The sequence below is a fragment of the Manis javanica genome, chromosome 17 (assembly GCF_040802235.1).
Source record: "Manis javanica isolate MJ-LG chromosome 17, MJ_LKY, whole genome shotgun sequence".
Taxonomy (NCBI): Eukaryota; Metazoa; Chordata; class Mammalia; order Pholidota; family Manidae; genus Manis; species Manis javanica.
In genome coordinates this window covers 47,215,258-47,233,920 of record NC_133172.1, presented here as the reverse complement: position 1 = coordinate 47,233,920, position 18,663 = coordinate 47,215,258, and the positions used below count along the sequence as shown (strand labels likewise).

Sequence of the window (18,663 nt, the reverse complement as noted above, 5' to 3'; positions counted from 1 at the left end):
GAGATGAAACAGCTAGCAAGGGGCATGGTTGGGATTTGAAGGCTAGGCTGCCCGGGCCTGTTCCAGACTCATTTTGTTTCTTGTGGGCAGCCAAGCTCAGCCCAGAGAGCTGGGAACACCAGGAGGTAGGTGTGGGGGTGTCTCAAGGTCATGTCTAGTGTTGGTTCCTGGGGCCCCTGGCCATACCTAGGTTTGTGGTGAGTGTGTGTGTGGCCTGTTGGGGAATGCCTGGAGCCTGAGTGGCCCGATGTGGACACAGTTCCCTTGGCAATGAGGAAACACTGCTGAGGTCAAGAACTCAGATTACCAGGGGGGGAAACCCAGCCCTAATTCCTTGCATGGCTCCCTGATGGGAAGGGCCACAGCTACCCCCACATACTCACCCTCTGCTGGATACCCAGCGGTTCTTTTTAGTGGCACAGGGTCATGTGTGAGGTGGGTAGGAGGGGCCATAAACCCAGCCAGGATTGCTGATGGGAAGTGGTTTGCTTGCTTTTGAGACCTGTGTCCTCTGACGAGAGGCTCAACCCATGACTCCCTCTTCCCACTGGACCTCATCCAGGAAGCGAGAGTCAGCAAGGGGTTGTCCAGGCCTCCAAGATCCCCCCAGGTCATGTGAAGGACACAAATGGACAGGCCACCCCTCTGTCCAGCCTTGCCTATGTTGGGGACCTCAAGAACCAGAGAGCCCTGTATGAACCCCCCAACATATACCTCACCAATCCCTCCTCACTCCAAGGCCCTCTCAGATGTTGCCAAGGAAACTGGCACAGCACCTAGAAAACCTGACCCAGGTCTCCATGACAACCTATCACAGCTCACCAGGATCCATCCGCTGGTGATGTCACCTGAGCCCTGAATGGGTGCTCCCCAACCCTGCCACAATCATCACAATCAAACGTCAGGAGTCTGATAGTAGGTCTCTGTCACAAAGTACCTCAGCCTGCCTGCAATCCTCACACACGCCAGACATGAGCAAGGGGGAATAGGTCATACCCAATTTATAGCTGGGCACCCTGAGGCTGGGAGGGAGGCAAGACCCAGGACTAGGAGCCAAGCCTCCTGTTCACATTTCCTCCCCTCTGTGCCCCTGCTCTCACCCTAGGTTTGAGTAAGGGGTGAACTCTGGGCAGTGTGGCACCAAATGGCTAAACCCATAGCCCCACCCCTGACCCTGACCATACTCTACACCTGTATCACTCCTGGTTGGGAACCTTTAGGACTTGTATGTGCTCTGAAAGGCAGGCCCAGTCCAGTGTTGGAAGGAAGGGGGAAGACATTGAAGATTCTTAAAGTGGCTGGATCCAGCAGTGATCCAGTTCAGTCCCACCCCTATCCGCTCCTGCTGGCATCTGACACCTATCTGCCAGGATTTCCCCAACTTTGGGCAACCTCCAGCCCAGGAGCAGAATGACCAGGCCAGGCTGGGGCCAGGTATTTTTAGCAGAGTTGCTGACAGCTGCCTGGAGGGTGCTGGGGACTGAGGTGGTGCTGAGTTCATCCTTTCCTTTCTCTGGGCCTGTATTCTCTCCCCAAGAATTGAAGCATGCACCTCTACCCCAACACACTGCCAGAGGGCCTCCCTTCCTTGCCTCCCACCCCCATACAGCTCTCCAAGGGCCCCAAGGGTTCAGGGAGTGACACTAACCCTCACCCTGAAGGGCAGGCTCCTCAGGCAGAATCTTCAACTCCCCAGCGCAGGGAGGGGATTGGGAAGGGAGGGGACTTGGTGATGAGGCTAGAAGCCCGGATTTAGGACCCCTAAATTCTAGCTCAGATATGGGCCAGTGGACAGTGGGTGTCATGGGCAGAGAAGGGAGAAGTCTGTCCAGCCTGTAACTGGTCTGCTTGCTTGGGCAACAGGCCTGGAATCGGGGAGAGGGAAAGGAGATTTCACTTTTAAAGAGCCAGAACTAATTCATTCTCAGAAGGGAGTTGGCGCATTTAGCTGTGTAGCCTTCTCCGCTGTGTAGCTTTCTCCCGTTGCCCGACCCTTGCTGACACCCTCCATCCCCAACCCCCTCCTCCACCGCTCACGTACTCCCATCCTCCCGCCCTCCCAGCCACACTCAGACCCGGGCTTCGTCTGCCCCGTCTGCCCCTGCCCCACCCCGGCTGGTGGGGCGGGGTCTCGGTGGGTGTGAGGTCCGAGGAGGAGGGTGGGGGATTCCCCTGGGTAGGGGGAGGACCGACACGTCAGCCCCCGCTTCAGCGTGGATGGGGGCGAGCGCGGGGGCGGAGGCGGGGGCGGGCAGAGGCTTAAATAGGCGGCTCTGGTGGCCGGGCCCAGTGCGCACTGAGAAGGTGGCAGTTGCGGCAGCGTCGAGTGACCGAGCCTGGTGTCTGCCTGTGGAGTGAATCCGAGCCCGGGACCTAGTCCTGACCGTGTCCGTGTGTGAGTGGGTGAGTGTCCTGGCGGAGTGGGGTGGGGATGGTCCCACCGTCCAGGTTGCGAATCGACGAGTCAGGAGGGTGGGTCACGATTAGTGCTTGGAGGGAACTGCGCAGGTCCTTGGCCCCAGGCATCTTGCCTGGCCCCGGGTTGGGCAGGGTCCAGCCTCGCACTCCATCTCCACCGCGGCTTACGGAGCCATCCGGATTCCCGCTTCTCAGACGGCGTCCGACGCGATGACTCTGAATGGCGGCGGCAGCGGAGCGGGCGGGAGCCACAGCGGGGGCCGGGAGCGCGAGCGCCGTCGGGGCAGCACACCCTGGGGCCCAGCGCCCCCGCTGCACCGCCGCAGCATGCCGGTGGACGAGCGCGACCTGCAGGCGGCGCTGGCTCCGGGCGCTCTGGCAGGGGCAGCGGCTGGGACCCGGGCCCAGGGTCCGAGGCCGGACTGGCCGGAGGACTCCTCTGAGTCTCTCAGCTCAGGGGGCAGCGACTCAGACGAGAGTGTTTACAAGGTGCTGCTGCTGGGGGCGCCTGGCGTGGGCAAGAGTGCTCTGGCACGCATCTTCGGTGGTGTAGAGGATGGCCCGGAAGCAGAGGCCGCAGGTGAGGGGCTGGGACTTTCAAGGTAGGAGAGATACCAGGGTTAGGACTGGGAGCTGCTGGGCTGGTGACCTGGATCACTAGCAGTGAATACTGCGGGATTCTGAAGGCACTTTCAGAATCGTGCCTTTACTTACCCACTTCACAGGTGGGGGGAAACTAAAGGAGCGGAGACCTCCAGCCCTTGACAGGGATAAAAATGCCCAGAGTAGAAGGCCCAGGGGCATACTTAAGACAACAGAACACCCCTCTCTGCCATGGCTGGCAGAGACACAGCCAGAGAGAGTTTATAGGACATGAGCCATAGGTGACCAAGGCCTCCAGGGGATGTGACTGTCACTGTTCTAAGACCACTGTGGTCAGAGCCACCCTGGGGGCTGGGCAACAGGAGAGCAGGGAGCACAAGAGTGGTCACCCAGATCACTGCTAGCTTGGGGAAGGTCTCTAAGTCACCTGATATCGTACTCTCCATGCCCTACTTCCCAACTATGTCACTTCTGTTGCTGCGAAGCAGCCATCAGTGCGGGGAGATGAGAGGTGTTCTGTGGAGGAGTTGTGGGTGTGGCTGGAACAGGAAACCTGGTACATGGGGGTCCTTTTGGCAGCCAGCAGGTAACCTGACTACTGCTCTCCTGCTTAGGGCACACATATGATCGCTCCATTACGGTGGATGGAGAAGAAGCATCACTCATGGTCTATGACATTTGGGAGCAGGTAAGATGCAGGCTGAGACATAGGGAAGGGTGGGAAGGGTGACCTGGGGGTAGGGGCCTGCCGGAACTGGCAGCCTTGTAACCCAGGCATGAGAACTATTGGGTAGATGTATGTTTGTATGTGTTCCCCCAGGATGGGGGCCGCTGGCTACCAGGTCACTGCATGGCCATGGGGGATGCATATGTCATCGTGTACTCAGTGACAGACAAGGGCAGCTTCGAGAAGGCCTCAGAGCTGCGGGTCCAGCTGCGGAGGGCGCGGCAGACAGATGACGTGCCCATTATTCTAGTGGGCAACAAGAGCGACCTGGTGCGCTCACGAGAGGTCTCCTTGGACGGTAAGCAGGGAGTGGAGTCAGAAAGTCAGGGAAATCCTGGCTGGGCTGAGGTCCTTCAGTCTTGGCTCAGCTCAAGTCCCTGGGGGCCATCAGTGGCTAAAAGTGCTCAGGAAGAAAACTTGGTGGGGGGAGAAGGGGAGAGCTACTGCCCTCCCACAGGACGCCCAAAGACAGGAGAGTGCTGGGGAAAGGAGCAAATGCACTAGGTGAGGTGAAAGCTGTTGTGTGCTGAGCTGGGCCACCTCAGGGCCCTCCTCTCCTGTCCCCTTTGGCCCTGACCTGACAAATGAAGGGTGAGGAGAGTACAGGGAACCAGGCCAGAAGGTCAGAGCCTGGATTCCAGGCCTGACAAGTCTTGGTGCAGGCTTGCCCCTGGGGAGGACACACCCTCCTGGGCTCAGCATCGTCTTCTGGGCCCCCAGAACTGAGCTCCTTGGAGAAACCTAGCAGTGGCCTGGTGACACCCTTCCCACAATTCCACTGTTATATCATCATGATATAACATCAAAACTATAAAACATTAAGCCATCCAACAAAGTTCTCATTCTGTATTGCCTACTGCAGCAGACTTTAAGTTATTTCAGTAAGTGAGTCTTCTTCCTTTGTGGGCCTTTGTGGGCTCCTTAAATGCAGGCACACTGCTGCTGGGTGGCCCAGCAATGCCTGGGACCCTATGTATAGGAGCTATGGTCTGTGTTTTTGGGGAGGACCCAGGGCTCCCCCTTCCCTTACCCACAGATTCCCAAGGAGTAGCTACCATGGGGTGGCCAGGGTTTGAGTGGGCTCCTCACCCACCCACCCTTTATTTACTAGCATGTGTCTGTCCCCACCCACACCAGAGGGCCGAGCCTGCGCTGTGGTCTTTGACTGCAAGTTTATTGAGACATCGGCTGCACTGCACCACAACGTCCAGGCACTGTTCGAAGGTGTTGTGCGCCAGATACGCCTGCGCAGGGACAGCAAAGAGGCCAATGCACGTAGGCAAGCGGGTACCCGGCGGCGAGAGAGCCTTGGCAAGAAGGCGAAGCGTTTTCTGGGCCGCATTGTAGCACGCAACAGCCGCAAGATGGCTTTTCGTGCCAAGTCCAAGTCCTGTCATGACCTCTCGGTGCTCTAGGCCCCATGGGCACTCACTGCGTTGTGCAGACAGATGGGCAGTTTGGTGGGCTGGCCCAGCCAAACTGCCCTAGGTGCCTTGGCTGGCTCAGACTCTTGGCAACCACCACCTCATGGTAATGGACAGACAGTGCTGTGCAGGGAGGCAGCTCCCAGTGGCCACCAAGGGCTGGGCCCACAGAGATGTGTGTGCAGGCCCATGTGTGTCCCAAGCAGCAGCCCTCGCCCAGCCCATGGGGCAGGATGTGTGTGGGGAGAGGACTCCACCTTTCTCCAAGCCTAGGTGTGCATGCCCTGGAGGGAGGCTATTCAGTGCAGTGGCTATTTGTTTACATGCGGAGTTTTGTAATAAAGACTATTTCCAGATAGGTCAAGGCTGTGAGCGCTGTGTTTCCTACTGTCTTGGGGACTTCAGGAGCAGGAAGATATCCCAAAGTTAAGGGATGGGGGCTCAGTGCCCTATCTTTGTGCATGGCCCTGACTATCCTAATGTTTGGCCTTGTAGAGCCTGTTGGATTAGAGGAGGCAGGTATGGGTTGGGCCCTGCTTGTGGGTCCAAGAAGCAAGAAGAGATATGAATCCTCCCATCCTATGATCCAGATTCTTCTCCTGCACTGAGGCCTGGCATTGCCCAGCTGATGGAAGGTTCAATCACTCCCGCTGTATGTAAGGGAAACTGTGGCTGCTCTAGGGACCACACCCTGCCTGAGATCTCATAGCCAAATGAGAACCCTGAGTCTAGTTCCTGGGCTGGTGTCTTTGCCCTGCTTCCTCCTGAGGGGCTGGAAATCTACTGAGGTGGGGTAGACTTCCAAGATGCCCTGGTGGGGAAGGAGGTGGCTAGTGGCTGAGGCTCTGCTATGGGGGGCTCACTGTTCTCTCCACTGCCAATTGGTGGACTAGTCAATTAGCATTGGCTAATAGGGTCTTGGTGGGAACGGCTTGGAGCCCTGCCTGTCTGGAAGGAGAGTTCTTGCATTTGTGTGGACTTGTGTGCGTGTTTGCAGATAGCTGGAGGGGTACCTGGTACCTGTCGCCCCACCACCCTCACCCAGGAAGGGGAGCCTTCCCCAGCACAGGTGCCTGCTACCTACATCATTTCAGGAGCAAGTTTCCCAATTTGCAATGGCAGATGGGGAACTGAAGCACTTCCTTGAGGTTCCAGAGGTAGAAATGGCTGAGAGGGGACTGATGTCTAAGTCTGCTGTGTACAGAGCCTGAAGGCACCCTGGAGCAAGGCTGGGGAGTGTCTGAGAAGGTTCTGGGCCAGCGTCCATACATTCCTTCCTTGGTTCAATTTATGCATTCCACAGACCCCTGGGTGTCCGCACAACCTGTTCAGAACACTGATTGCAGTTGTTCAATGGCAGGCTGATGTGTGAGGGGCACTGTGCAGTGTGTGGGACCTCTCTGACTAAGCCACATGCCCCCCCGGCCAGTGTTTACTGCTCAAAGCTGCTGCTGCTCCCCGCCTCCACCCCACAGTGTATCTCAAGGCATGTTGAGGGCATGGTTTTCACAGAGTAGGTGAAGGTCCTGAGGCCTGAAGAAGAATCCAGGCCTTCCTGACTCTGCTACTTACTGGCTGTGTGATGTGAGCAAGCCACTCAGCATTAGTGTGTATCAGTGTGTGACATGGGGACGATGCCCCCTTCAGAATGGAGAAGGTGGAATAATGAAGGTCCATGCTTGGAGCACTGCCAGGCTCATAGTAAGAGCCCAACACATGTGAGACCCCTTCGGCATCCCTACACTACACCTCTCTGGGCTGGGCTGCTGGCAGTGCCCGCGTGACCCTGAGGAGGGCACTCAGTGCATGACAGGCAAGGCTGAGGGCAGCTGAGGGGTCCCAGCCCAGCCTCCAGATGCACAGTAGGGAAGACTCTGGGGGGAGCATGGGAAGCTCCAAGGACAAGGAGGGACTGGAGGAGGAACCCCTGACCCTTCCTACACTCCCTCCTGGTCCCAGACTCCCAGGCTCCAGAGACTTCTCCTGGCTCCACTTGGCTGCCCGCACTGGGGGATGGGGCCCTGGGCAACCCTGCAATTCCCTCAAGGTCACCTGGGCTGGCTCAATCCTCTTTTCCTTCTCAGAGGCAGGAGGCAGTCCATTGTCCTAGCCCTGTCCATGTCCAGGGCCTAGTGTGAGCACCTGGGGAGCCTTGGGGCTCTCACAGACCGCTTTCCCTTCCACACTGGTCCCACTGCTGGGTTGGTATGGAGCCCCAGGTACCCAGTTCACACCCTGCTCATCTACCCTTCAGGTGCAACCTCCAATTCCACAAGCCAGACAGGAGCTGCAGACTGGGCCAGGGCCAGGGCCAGAACATAGCTGGGTCCCTGATCTTCCCTGGAGAGGGTCCCAGTCTGATGGAAGAGACAGACAATGACATCTGGTGTCCTTTCTGCATTGATTGAGGCAGCATGGGGCATGGAGAGGGGTGAGGAGGGGTTGAGGGGGGTGTATTCCCGGAGGAGAGCCCTGAACAAGCCTGGGAGCCTAGGGAAGGTTTCCTGGAGAGGGGAATATTTGAGTTGACTACTGAAGCCTGAGCAGGTGTTCACCAGACAGATGAAGGGTTGAGAAGGGCATTCCAGACAAAAGGAACAGAGTAGGCCAAGGTGGAGCCACACATGATGGTTCATGGGGGAGAGGCGGGGTTGAGTCTGGAGCCACAGAAAAAGAAATAGGGTCCAAGCCCAGAAGACCAAGAAGTACCCACCGGACTGTGTAGGGGTGGGAGGAGTGCCAGGACAATGATCTCCCCACTCCTGGGGCTGGCGGTCACAGATGCTGAGCAGCCCCCAGCTCTCCAAAGTCAATGAATAACTTGGGAGGCTGGGCAAGGCCAGACCTGCTGCTGTGGGCCCAGTGGCGTTTTCCACTCCCGAGCAAGTGTGGCTGGACCGCCCACCTGCTCAAGTGTCCACCCTGCCCTACTCCACCCGTTCGGGCCTGGCCAGTGCTCCCTGGGAAAAGAGCCCTCCCGCCCGGCAGCTGGACCAACAGAAGCAGCCTTAGGCACCAGCTGGTGAGGGCCTGGGAGCAGAGGCGGGTAGGGCTGAGGCTGGTGCTGGTTGGGGTGGGGGAGGAGAAACACTTCCCTGTCCTGCCGTCATCCAGGGGAGAATTCCCAGGAGGGGTTGGAGTGCTTGTGTTCTGTGTGCCCAGCTCCATGCAGTGCTGGAAAATGTGGAAATGATAGTAGGGCTCCTGCGCCGAGGGAGCTCTGTGCCTGAAGGAGGGCAGTGGGAGGGAGAGAGCAGTCCTGGAGACCCTGAACCACAAGCGCTGTGTGCCAGGAGGAGTGTCCTGTGGTCAAGTCCTCCGCGACCTTGGTCAGGATCTGCCCTTTAGGCCTTGCCTGCAATGTGAGGCAACTGCAGGAAATGACCCTCAGAGTCATCGGGGTCTTTCAGCTTAAAACTTTTTGTGATTTTGGGGCTGCTGGGAATCACCATTTGGGGATCTGTGAGCCAGGGAGGCTGTGGCAGGAAGGAGACAAAGGTCTGGAGGTGAAACTCCCACGGAGATCCTTGTGGGGACAAGAATGAAGAAGCAAGGTGGCTGGGCCTGGGGGCCTTGGTGGGTCTGGCAGAGGATGTGGTGCTACCCTGCAGGGTCTAGGTGCTACCCTCAGGCCCTTCTATGGGGTGGAAGAGGAAGCCAGTCTGCCTTGAAGTTCCCTAGCAGTGTGTACAAAATGGACTGAGGCAGAGGACAAGGGTAGGAGTGGGTGGGGGCAGTGTTCAAGTGGGTGGGATGGGAGAGCCAGCTCGGAGAGTTACTGGGGCAGCACAGAAGGACGGGGCAGGAGGAGGCCTGCTCCCTGCCCCACAGGGATCAGGTAGCAGGAGGTCCAGCTGGAAGAAGGAGGGACAGTTGCACCCGTGGGGCTTAGGGAACTCAAGGCTTGAGGCTGAGTCGGGGTGAGGGGAGGAGTTCTTCCTAGGGGGAGGTTGGTGAGAGGGAGGCCCTGCCCACAAGTCTAGGCTGAGCCCTTACTGGCATGTCCCTCAGGCCTGTCCTGACCATGGTCCCTGCCTGCCTGTGGCTACTCTGCCTCTCCGTCCCCCAGGTGAGCTGGGCCCTGCTCCTCTCCTTCAGACTGGCCTTGGGTGTTTGTACCCTTGCCCTGCACTCCACCTGGACCAGTCTCCCTGACCATGGATGGCAGTAGTTGGGGGGCAGTCAGAGCTGGCTGTAGGCTTGCTGTGGGATCTGGAGGTCAAAGATCAGAAGATGGAGGGGCTAAGGTCTGGCCAGGCCCAAGGAAGGGGCAGAAATTCCCCTTCTCTGGCGGGTCCCTGTGTCCACAGCAGGAAGACAGCCCAGTGACAAGGTGAGAATCTTCCCACAGGCTCTCCCCAAGGCCCAGCCTGCAGGACTGTATGTGGAAGTCCCAGAAAACTATGGTGGAAATTTCCCTTTGTACCTGACCAAGGTGAGCCTGATCTCTGGGTGGCCTACCGTCCCTGCAAGCCCAGCCTCCCCTACCTCCAGCACTCCTTTCTCTGTCTTGCTCTGGCTCTCTTTTAACCCTGCTCTCCAGAGAGTATGTGGTACAGTGCGAATAAGTCACAAGATTTTAATTCCAGAAGAAGGTAGGGCTTTAAAAAGTGAAGTATTGGTAGTAGGGTTTCATGTTTTAGAAAGAAGGGCAGGGAGTACTGGGGAGCATCAGGTGCTGGAAAGAACGCTGGCTTTGAATCTCAGTCCTGTTACTTACTGGTTGCATGACCTCAGGCAAGTGCTAGCCCTCTCTGAGCCTCAATTTCCTCATAGGAAATGGTGTCATTGGGTGGAGGAGGTATCCTGCAGGCCTAGCTCCGACTCCCTTCACCTCTGCTGTCCTCACCAGCTGCTGCTGCCCCATGAGAAGGCTGGGGGCCAGATTGTGCTGTTGGGACACTCAGGCATGGCAACTGAGGGCCCCTTTGCTGTGGATCCAGAGTCTGGCTTCCTGCTGGTAACCAGGGCGCTGGATCGAGAGGAACAGGCAGAGTACCAGCTACAGGTACAGCTGGGCCAGGTGTAGGGAAGAGCAGGAAGGCAGAGCAGGGCACTAACGACTATTCCCTGCCAGGTCGCCCTGGAGACTGAGGATGGACATGTCTTGTGGGGCCCGCAGTTTGTGCTTGTGCGTGTGAAGGATGAGAATGACCAGGTGCCCCATTTCTCCCAGGCCATCTACAGAGTTCAGCTGAGCCAGGGTACCAGGCCTGGTGAGTGTCCAGGGTAGCCAGCTCACAGTAAGGTCAGGTGGGTATGGGTGGGAGAGCTGTGGAAGAAGAGATGGCCAGAGAGTTGGCATCAGGACAGGGCAGCCAGGGCCCAAGCTGTGCCCCCCCATTCCTGTGCCATCCTGCCCTCTGCCACCCCACTGAGAGGCCTCAGGGGAGCCTCACCCACTTCTTTCCTCAGTTTGCTCATCTGAAAAGTGGTGTGAAAAGCTCGCCTCTAGAGTTCTGATACAATGATGGGCGTGAAAGGAAGTGCCAGTGAGAGATAGGGGAGGCACAGGGGACTTTCCTACCCTTTCCACCCCTTATTGCTTGCCCTCTCCTTACACACCAGGCATCCCCTTCCTCTTCCTCGAGGCTTCAGACAGGGATGAGCCAGGCACAGCCAACTCAGATCTCCGCTTCCACATCCTGAACCAGGCCCCAGCCCAGCCTTACCCAGACATGTTCCAGCTGGAGCCTCAGTTGGGGGCTCTGGCCCTCAGCCCTGAGGGTGAGCCTGAGCTGGGTGTGATGGGAAGGGAGGGGCAGGGAAAGCTGGGCAAGGCGGCTTCTCAGTGATAATGGAAGGATGAGGTTGGATCTGGAGAGAGAAAGGAGGAAAGAGCATTCTAGGTGGAAAGAGTAGCAAGGCAAAAGGCCATGCTTGAACCATGCATGGGGAACTAAGAAATGATGGGGCTGGAGTGCATCGACCCTACAATCTGGAGACAGGACAGGAGAGACCTGAGGGCATGCAGAGACCTTTCCCCAAGGATATTGCTGGGAGACTTGTGGTCTGATGGCAAGAGAGACCTAGACCTGGGAGTTCAGACAAGAAACATGGGCTGGGGAATGAAAAGAAAAGCCGATCATACACCCAGCCAACCAGCCACCCATTTACCATCTATCACCCAATCACCTATGCAGCCCATCTATCCAGATATCCATCCAATGAACCCATCCATACACCCAAATTTGCCTCCATCTTATATCCCTCCCAACCCCTGTCCATCCACCATTCATTATGTGAATAGATATGGAAGTGACTTTGCAAACTCTCAAGTCCTGGTTGGATCCTCACAATGGTGCCAAAGTCTTTCTCGTCCTTTGAGCACCTTCCGTATGCTGGGCGTAGTGTTTGATACCTTGCTGAGAAGAACGCCTTGGACCCCTGCTCAGCTGACCACCCTGCCCCTTCTAGGAAGCACCAGCCTAGACCAGGCCTTGGAGGGGCCCTACCAGCTGCTGATACAGGTCAAGGACATGGGTGACCAGGCCTCAGGCCACCAGGCCACAGCCACCATAGATGTCTCCATAGTAGAGAACACCTGGGTGCCCCTAGATCCTGTCCACGTGGCAGAAAATCTCAAAATTCCATACCCACACCACATTGCCCAGGTGAGTAAGTGGCTGTCAGAGGCTGAAGCAGCCCAGTGGAATGTGAGGCTAAGCCTGAGTCTCATGGAAATTTGGGGGGTGGGTCTGGGGCCAGCTTAAGCCCTGTTCCTCCCTACCTATACTCCTCATCACCAGTTCCCATCAGTTCTTATCATGGATTGGGGCGTCCAGGGCCCTAGGACCGAGCCCACAGCTCCTCACCGGCTGTCCTCTGGCAGGTGTGCCTCTGCTCTGACCTGAGTTTGCCCCAGGCTTCCTCAGGAAGAACAGCTGCCACCTCCCTGCTGCCATGGGGATTGTCACCCAGACCAGGAATGTCTCAGGCCTCCTCGAGGAATGCCCTGGGGTCAGGCCCAGCCTGAGAGGGCAGAGAATAAAACCTGGTCATTCAGATAATTTGGGCAGAGTCCGGGCTTGGACCAGGGTAAGGCCATCATGGATTTGCCCCAAACAAAAGGGCCTTGCCCTACCTGGACTCCGGGGAGGAGAGCAGCTTGCCTGGGGTCACACAATAGTTGAGATCCATGCTCCCCCCCGGGGAACAGTTGAGGTGTAAGGGCTGACACGGGCTGTTCCTGCCCCTCATCCTGGGGTGCCCTCATTCTGTGTCCCCTTCCCAGGTACACTGGAGTGGGGGTGATGTGCATTATCACCTGGAGAGCCAGCCCCCTGGACCCTTTGGTGTGGATGCAGAGGGGAAATTCTATGTGACCACGGAGCTGGACCGAGAAGCCCAGGCTGAGGTGAGGTGAGGGGGAAACCAGGAGGGCAGACTAAAGGGTGCTTGGTCACTGTCCAGTTGGCTTCTGGGGGTGTCACATCACCCACAGGCACTGAGGCAGTGGAGGAGAGCCCAGAAGAGCTAGAACTGGCCAGCTAAAGGGCACCCAGCCCCAGCCCAGGCTGGAGCTGCCTTTGGCTTTCATCTGAAGCTCCCACTGCCCACTACAGTACCTGCTCCAGGTGTGGGCTCAGAACACCCGTGGTGAAGACTACGCAGACCCTCTAGAGCTGCATGTGGTGGTGATGGATGAGAATGACAATGAGCCTGTCTGCCCCCTGCACGGTTCCGCAGTCAGCATCCCTGAGCTCAGCCCCCCAGGTGTGCTACGGGCCTTCAGGAGATGGGGGATGGTGAAATCTCTGTGAACCATGCCATCTGGCTCTTGGGGGAAGGGCCAGCGACAGGCCCCTCCATCAATATTCCCCCAACACACACACATACACACACACACCCCTTCAGGTTCAGCCCAGCAGAAAATTTCTAGGCTGGGCCATGGTCCCACCCAGGTGGGGTGCTGTCTTTGCAGGCACCAAGGTGACTAGGTTGTTGGCAGAGGACATGGATGCCCCCAGTTCCCCTAATTCCCAAGTTGTGTATCGGCTGCTGAGCCCTGAGCCTGAGGCAGAGGCAGAGCGGAGGGCCTTCGAGCTGGACTCCTCCTCTGGCAGTGTGATGCTGGGGGCTGCCTGCCCTCCAGCTGGCCAGAACATCCTGCTCCAGGTGCTAGCTGTTGACCTAGGAGGAGCAGAGGGCGGTGAGTGCCTGAGGGTGATGGGGGCCCTGCCCCTCTACTCCTGGCCTTCCCAACATGCCCTCCCCTGCCTCAGGTCTCAGCAGCACATGTGAGGTTGCTGTCACAGTTATGGACATCAATGATCATGCCCCTGAGTTCACCGCTTCCCAGGTAAGCAGGAGCAGGGAGGAGACCTTGGAATGGCGCTGATGGGGGCTTCACAGCCTTTCCCCATTCTCTCCAGATTGAGCCTGTAAGCCTCCCTGAGGACACAGAGCCTGGGACTCTGGTGGCCACGCTCGTGGCCACTGATGCGGACCTTGAGCCTTCCTTCCGCCTCATGGACTTCGCCATTGAGGCGGGGAATGTGGAGGGGACCTTTGGCCTGGATTGGGAGCCAGACTCCAGTCATGTCCATCTCCGACTCCTCAAGGTAAAGGGCTGGGGGTGAGGAGGGGACACGTGTGTGCCCACATGTGTGCACAAATGTCCCACGCCCTGACATGCAGTGAGCCAGACCCCACTGGTTCCAGAACCTCAGCTATGAGGCAGCCCCAAGCCACAGGTTGGTGGTGGTGGTACAGAGCGTGGCAGAGCTCGTGGGGTCGGCGCCCGGCCCCAGAGCCACAGCCACAGTGACTGTGCTGGTGGAGAGGGTGGTACCACCCCCCAAGCTGGACCAGAAGAGCTATGAGGCCAGCATCCCAGTCAGCGCCCCAGCCGGCTCCCTCCTGCTGACCATCCAGCCCTCAGACCCCATGAGCAGTCCTCTCAGGTGAGCGGAAGCCCAGCCTGGCTGGGTTGGATCCCTGCTGCTTCCCAGCAATGACCCCCAGGGCCTCAGAGAGGACTCACAGTATCTATGGCCTGGAATATCCTTCAGACCATGGTTAATGCCAAGGTTGTGAGTCTTGGGGGGAGAGGCGAGGACAAGGGCTGGATAAGTTGGATAGGGCATGGACAGGGGTATTTGCACCCCAAGAGAGCTCAGATGCCTCCCTTGCCATCTTGGACCCAGCTCTCCTCAACCCCTCCCTAGATTGGAGCATACACAAAGCTGTTCCCAGGCTCTGGCCCCTTTGTGGGGGCGACCTGGGACTAGTGGAGCTGAGTCAGGCGCTCCAGACTCTGATAGTCCACCCTACAGCCATAGGTTCAAGCCCTGTCCCCTCACAAGCCCCTGAAGCTAGGGAGAGGGTCTAGGCACTCCTGGCCACTGCTACACCCTAAGCCACAGAAAGAATGTGGAACTTGAGCAGGTCACATGGCCCATATATGATCCTGGTGCCTTCCTGTCTCCCATCTTTTCTGGGCCTTAGGTTCTCCCTGGTCAATGACACAGAGGGCTGGCTCTGCATTGAGGAGGTCTCCGGGGAGGTGCACACAGCCCGGCCCCTGCAGGGTGTCCAGCCTGGGGACATGTACACGGTGCTGGCGGAGGCCCACTATGCAGGTATGGCCAGGCAGCAGTGGGGACCTCTGGGAAGGAGAGCAAGCTTCACACAGACAGATGGGGAGGACTGGGCTTCCTCCCTGGGGCCCTGGCTAGCATCCATTCTGCTTCAGGCAGGAAGGGGGGCTGAAGGTGGGGTCCAGGGTCCCTCTTTGAGAATGCCTGGCCTCTGCTTTCCCTCTCAGACCACACTTCATGCTAGATGCTTACAATGCTCCACAGCCCCAGAGGGCCTTTCAGGGTGTTGGCTTCAGACACAGGCTGGGAACAGAGGATACCAGGCTGGGCAGCTAGAGGGAGGGCAAGAGGCTGGGACAGGTGAGCCAGGTGAGCCTCTGTGGGACACTAGGCACAGGAGTGGAGGACTCTGCATGACACTTTGACAGGATGGAAAACCAGCCCAGGGGGGGGTATGTCCGGGAAATGGGCCTCAGCTCTGAGCTGGGCTGTCCTGTGGTGCAGGACAGACCCACAGATCTGAGCTTCTTTACAGTCAAGGCATCTTTACCTTGTAGGGCCCTGGCATCAGCAGTAGGTAGGGGTGGGTGAGGGGTGGTGAGGGCAAGTTTGGCATCAGGAAGGCACAGAAAGGCCATAGACTGGTGTGCGGATGCTGATGGGGGTGGAGAGGAGGGGCAGTGTGAAGGGACATGCCTAGGGTCTCTGTAGGGTGAGATTGATGGGCTGGGCCAGCTCAGCACTGCCTCCTCCTCAGATGAGCCAGCACTGAGCACTTCTGCAACCCTCATGATCTACTTCCTGAAGGCCCCCTCTGCTCAGACCCCATCTCTGACCCCCATGCCTGCCCGACACCTCTGCACCCCCCGCCAGGACCATGGCGTGGTTGTCAGCGGACACAGTGAGGACCCTGACCAGGCCAACGGGCACGGTCCCTACAGCTTTGCCCTTGGTCCCAACCCCACAGTGCAGCGGGATTGGCACCTCCAGGCTCTCAATGGTATGTGGGGTGGGGAGAGGGAGAGGCTGTGGCCAAGGCGGGGGGTGGGGGGGTGGTACTTGGAAATGAGATGCCCTTCCATCTCGGGGGTGGGGCCGGGCCTAGGGGGAGCAGCTCCCAGGGGCCCTGTCCAGGCTCATGTCTGTGCACTGCTTTGTTCCCAACAGGTTCCCATGCCTACCTCACCCTGGCCCTGCATTGGGTGGAGCCACGTGAACACATAGTCCCTGTACTTGTCAGCCACAATACCCGGATATGGCAGCTCTCTGTCCGAGGTGAGGCCAGGGTCTCCATGTGGCCTGTAGTTCCTGAGTGAGCTATTGAGATGCAGGGGGAAGGCCTGGGTGCAAATGAATGCACACTCACAAGGACAGCATACGCCTGTGCACACCTGCCCATCTGTGGCTAGGCACACACACAGGAGTATGAACCCCACACATACACATGAGTCATGCTATACACAGAAACATGCACATTAGCCAGCAGCTGGGCTGGGCTGGGGCTGGAAAGCCCTCTCCTCCTCCACCACCCTTACTTTTCCTCCCTGCCCTTTTCCCAGTGATCGTGTGTCGCTGCAACATGGAGGGTCAGTGCATGCGCAAGGTGGGCCGCATGAAGGGCATGCCCACGAAGCTGTCGGCTGTGGGCATCCTCATGAGTACCCTGATAGCAATAGGTAATGGAGGCTGGGCCCCCGTGTGGGTGAGGGAGGTGGATGGTCAGAGCTGCAGCCTCCAGGTAAACAGTGCCCTGTGCTATGGTGCCCTGAGGGCTGGAGGAGGACCCCCCACAACTCTCCTAGTCCTTATGCTCTTGCTTCCTGTTATAATAGTCATTATGGTCATCACTGATGACAACACTTCACTACGTTAGTACATGTGGACTGTGTATCAGGCCCTATGTCAAGCATAAGATTATTGCAATGAATCCTTCCTACAACCTGTGAGGTAGATATTGGCATCTCCCCATTTTCTAGATGAGGTCACTGAGGCTCAGAGAGGTTAGGTGACTTATCCAAGGCTACACAGTGGCGGAGTCCAAGTCTTTCCATCCTGCCTTCAGTCCAAGCCTCCCTCTGTCCCCTTATTTCTTTAGCCCCCTAAATTTTTCCCTGGCTGTTTTTGTTTTGGTTGGTTCTAGCACAATGCTACAGTGTGTCTACTCTCAGGGGTCCATGGGAGCAACTCACCGGCTCCCAGATGACCTCTACCCAAAGAATTCCCCAGAGAAGGGGACTTTGAAGGCTGGGGCTTTCTAGGGCAGCCTCTGGAGGGCAGACGCCCAGCAGCCCCAGCAATCAGGCCTTTTCAGACACCAGGACCACAGACAGAGTCCCAACCTCAGGAATGCTGTCTAGGAAAACTGCTTCCTTATTAAGCCACTACAAATAGCAGGGCATCCTTGTGATGGAGAAGTCCCATAGCCCTTACTGATGGCTGACCCATTCCTCAGGCATCTTTCTCATCCTCATCTTCACCCACTTGACCCTGGCAAGGAAGAAGGACCTAGGTCAACCAGTGGACAGCATTCCCCTGAAGGCAGCAGTGTGAATGGTCCAGGCCGTCCCAACTAGGAGCTTAGGCTCTGGCTCCATTGGAATCCACTGGGAGAGGACCCAGCACTGCAGGGTCCATATGGGCCGGGACAGAGTAGAAACCCTTTCACCTGCCTTGGGGTGGAGGTGACATCACCAGACATGTCTGCAGAGCCTGGACACTGCTCTGATGGGCTGCCCATGGAAGTGTTCCAAATGGCAGCATTTTGTCCAATAATAAAGCCTCAGAGAACTGGGTGCTCATATCTGAATGTCATGTGCATGTGTGCATTACCTGTATCCACCTGCCCCTTCACCCCTTCCCTGTCTCCTGCTGTACAGAAAGGGTATGGGGGACAAACCTGGGATCTCCATATGGAACATCATATAGGCTGTTAGTGAGAACTGAGGTTGAAGCAAGCTGGATCGTTTCCATGGGCATTTGGAGACTACTGGCTGCAGACCCTGGCTGGGTCAGCTGTCTAGATAATAGCTGAGAAGGGTGTTCTTGAAAGTGTCATTTCTGTATTTTCCTGGACATCGTATTTGCTTTGGGAGAGTACCCAGTGAGTCCATGTGCTGTGCTCATATGTGAGCACACTCGTGTCTCTGTGCACCCACCTGCACATTGGGGTGGGCAGAAGGCCCTCAGTCTCAAGAGGGGTCTGAGGAGGAATCATGATGGTCCCATGGGGGAGAATAGGAGAGGTGAGCCTGGGGATGGGTCCTTCTGCCCCAGGGAGAGCTCACGGCAGCTTTGGCTTTCACACACAGGCTGGTGATTGCATGAGGGGATCTGCAGAAAATCAGAGACAGGGGGTCACTCAGCAGGACAGCATTGGGGTGGGACAGGAACACCCCTGGCTCACCCTGGAGCTGCCCCTGCCCCAGGGAAATCCCTTCCCCTGGCCTAAGATTAAGCATGGTGCCCTGCCGAGCCCTGACAACACCTCCAATCCCTGTCCCCTTGACCAACCCCAGACACAGGCTGATCCCCCACACCTCTATCCTAAATTTTTGGGGAACCAGGGTGGGACTTACTGTCCCAGGCACTCTGAGCTGATGATGGTAAATCACGGGGAAAGGAGAAAAACAATCTCTGTGGGGCCCAGGCCCTATTTTTAGGAGATAATCTCTCCACTCCTGGCAGATTCTGTGGGATGGGGGCCAAGCCCAGCCAAAAGAGACTGGGCGGGCATCCTGGCTGGCCTGAAGGAGCCTGGGCGGCTCAGCCAGGATCCCGAGCCCAGGAATGGACTCTGAGGCTGGTCCCAGCCATCTTGGGCCCAGGCCCGCCCAACTAGACTACTGTGGTCCAAGAAGAGCTTCCTGCCCCTGTTCTAGGATCCTCTGCTTGGCCTGTTCCCACCCAGAAGCCTTCAGGGTGCAAAGCTCTTCAAAGGCAGCATCTCATA

At 57.6% G+C, this 18,663-nt stretch overlaps 2 protein-coding genes across 5 annotated transcripts; both read left to right on the top strand.

The window, feature by feature from the left end:
• Nucleotides 1-2,244: 2,244 nt before the first annotated feature.
• On the top strand, nt 2,245-5,530 carry RRAD (RRAD, Ras related glycolysis inhibitor and calcium channel regulator). Its single transcript, XM_017649155.3, has 5 exons — nt 2,245-2,403; nt 2,614-2,998; nt 3,636-3,709; nt 3,842-4,046; nt 4,886-5,530. Exons 2-5 carry the CDS (start codon nt 2,629-2,631, stop codon nt 5,161-5,163), a joined length of 927 nt encoding a protein of 308 aa, XP_017504644.2. The 5' UTR covers nt 2,245-2,403; nt 2,614-2,628; the 3' UTR covers nt 5,164-5,530.
• Nucleotides 5,531-7,969: 2,439 nt separating this feature from the next.
• Nucleotides 7,970-17,520, top strand: CDH16 (cadherin 16). 4 transcript variants are annotated; one of them, XM_037025446.2, is made up of 18 exons: nt 8,062-8,194; nt 9,184-9,241; nt 9,524-9,607; nt 10,025-10,180; nt 10,250-10,388; nt 10,741-10,899; nt 11,590-11,786; nt 12,407-12,529; nt 12,738-12,888; nt 13,097-13,324; nt 13,398-13,474; nt 13,548-13,736; nt 13,837-14,078; nt 14,623-14,756; nt 15,472-15,714; nt 15,882-15,989; nt 16,274-16,390; nt 17,167-17,520. In XM_037025446.2, the coding sequence occupies exons 2-18, from the start codon at nt 9,197-9,199 to the stop codon at nt 17,262-17,264; spliced, it is 2,490 nt and encodes an 829-aa protein (XP_036881341.2). In that variant the 5' UTR covers nt 8,062-8,194; nt 9,184-9,196; the 3' UTR covers nt 17,265-17,520. The 4 variants fall into 4 exon arrangements, with proteins under 4 accessions (XP_036881339.2, XP_036881341.2, XP_036881342.2 ...); XM_037025447.2 differs by having other exon boundaries at nt 8,133-8,218; XM_037025444.2 differs by lacking the exon at nt 9,184-9,241 and having other exon boundaries at nt 7,970-8,194.
• The last annotated feature ends 1,143 nt before the right edge of the window (nt 17,521-18,663 follow it).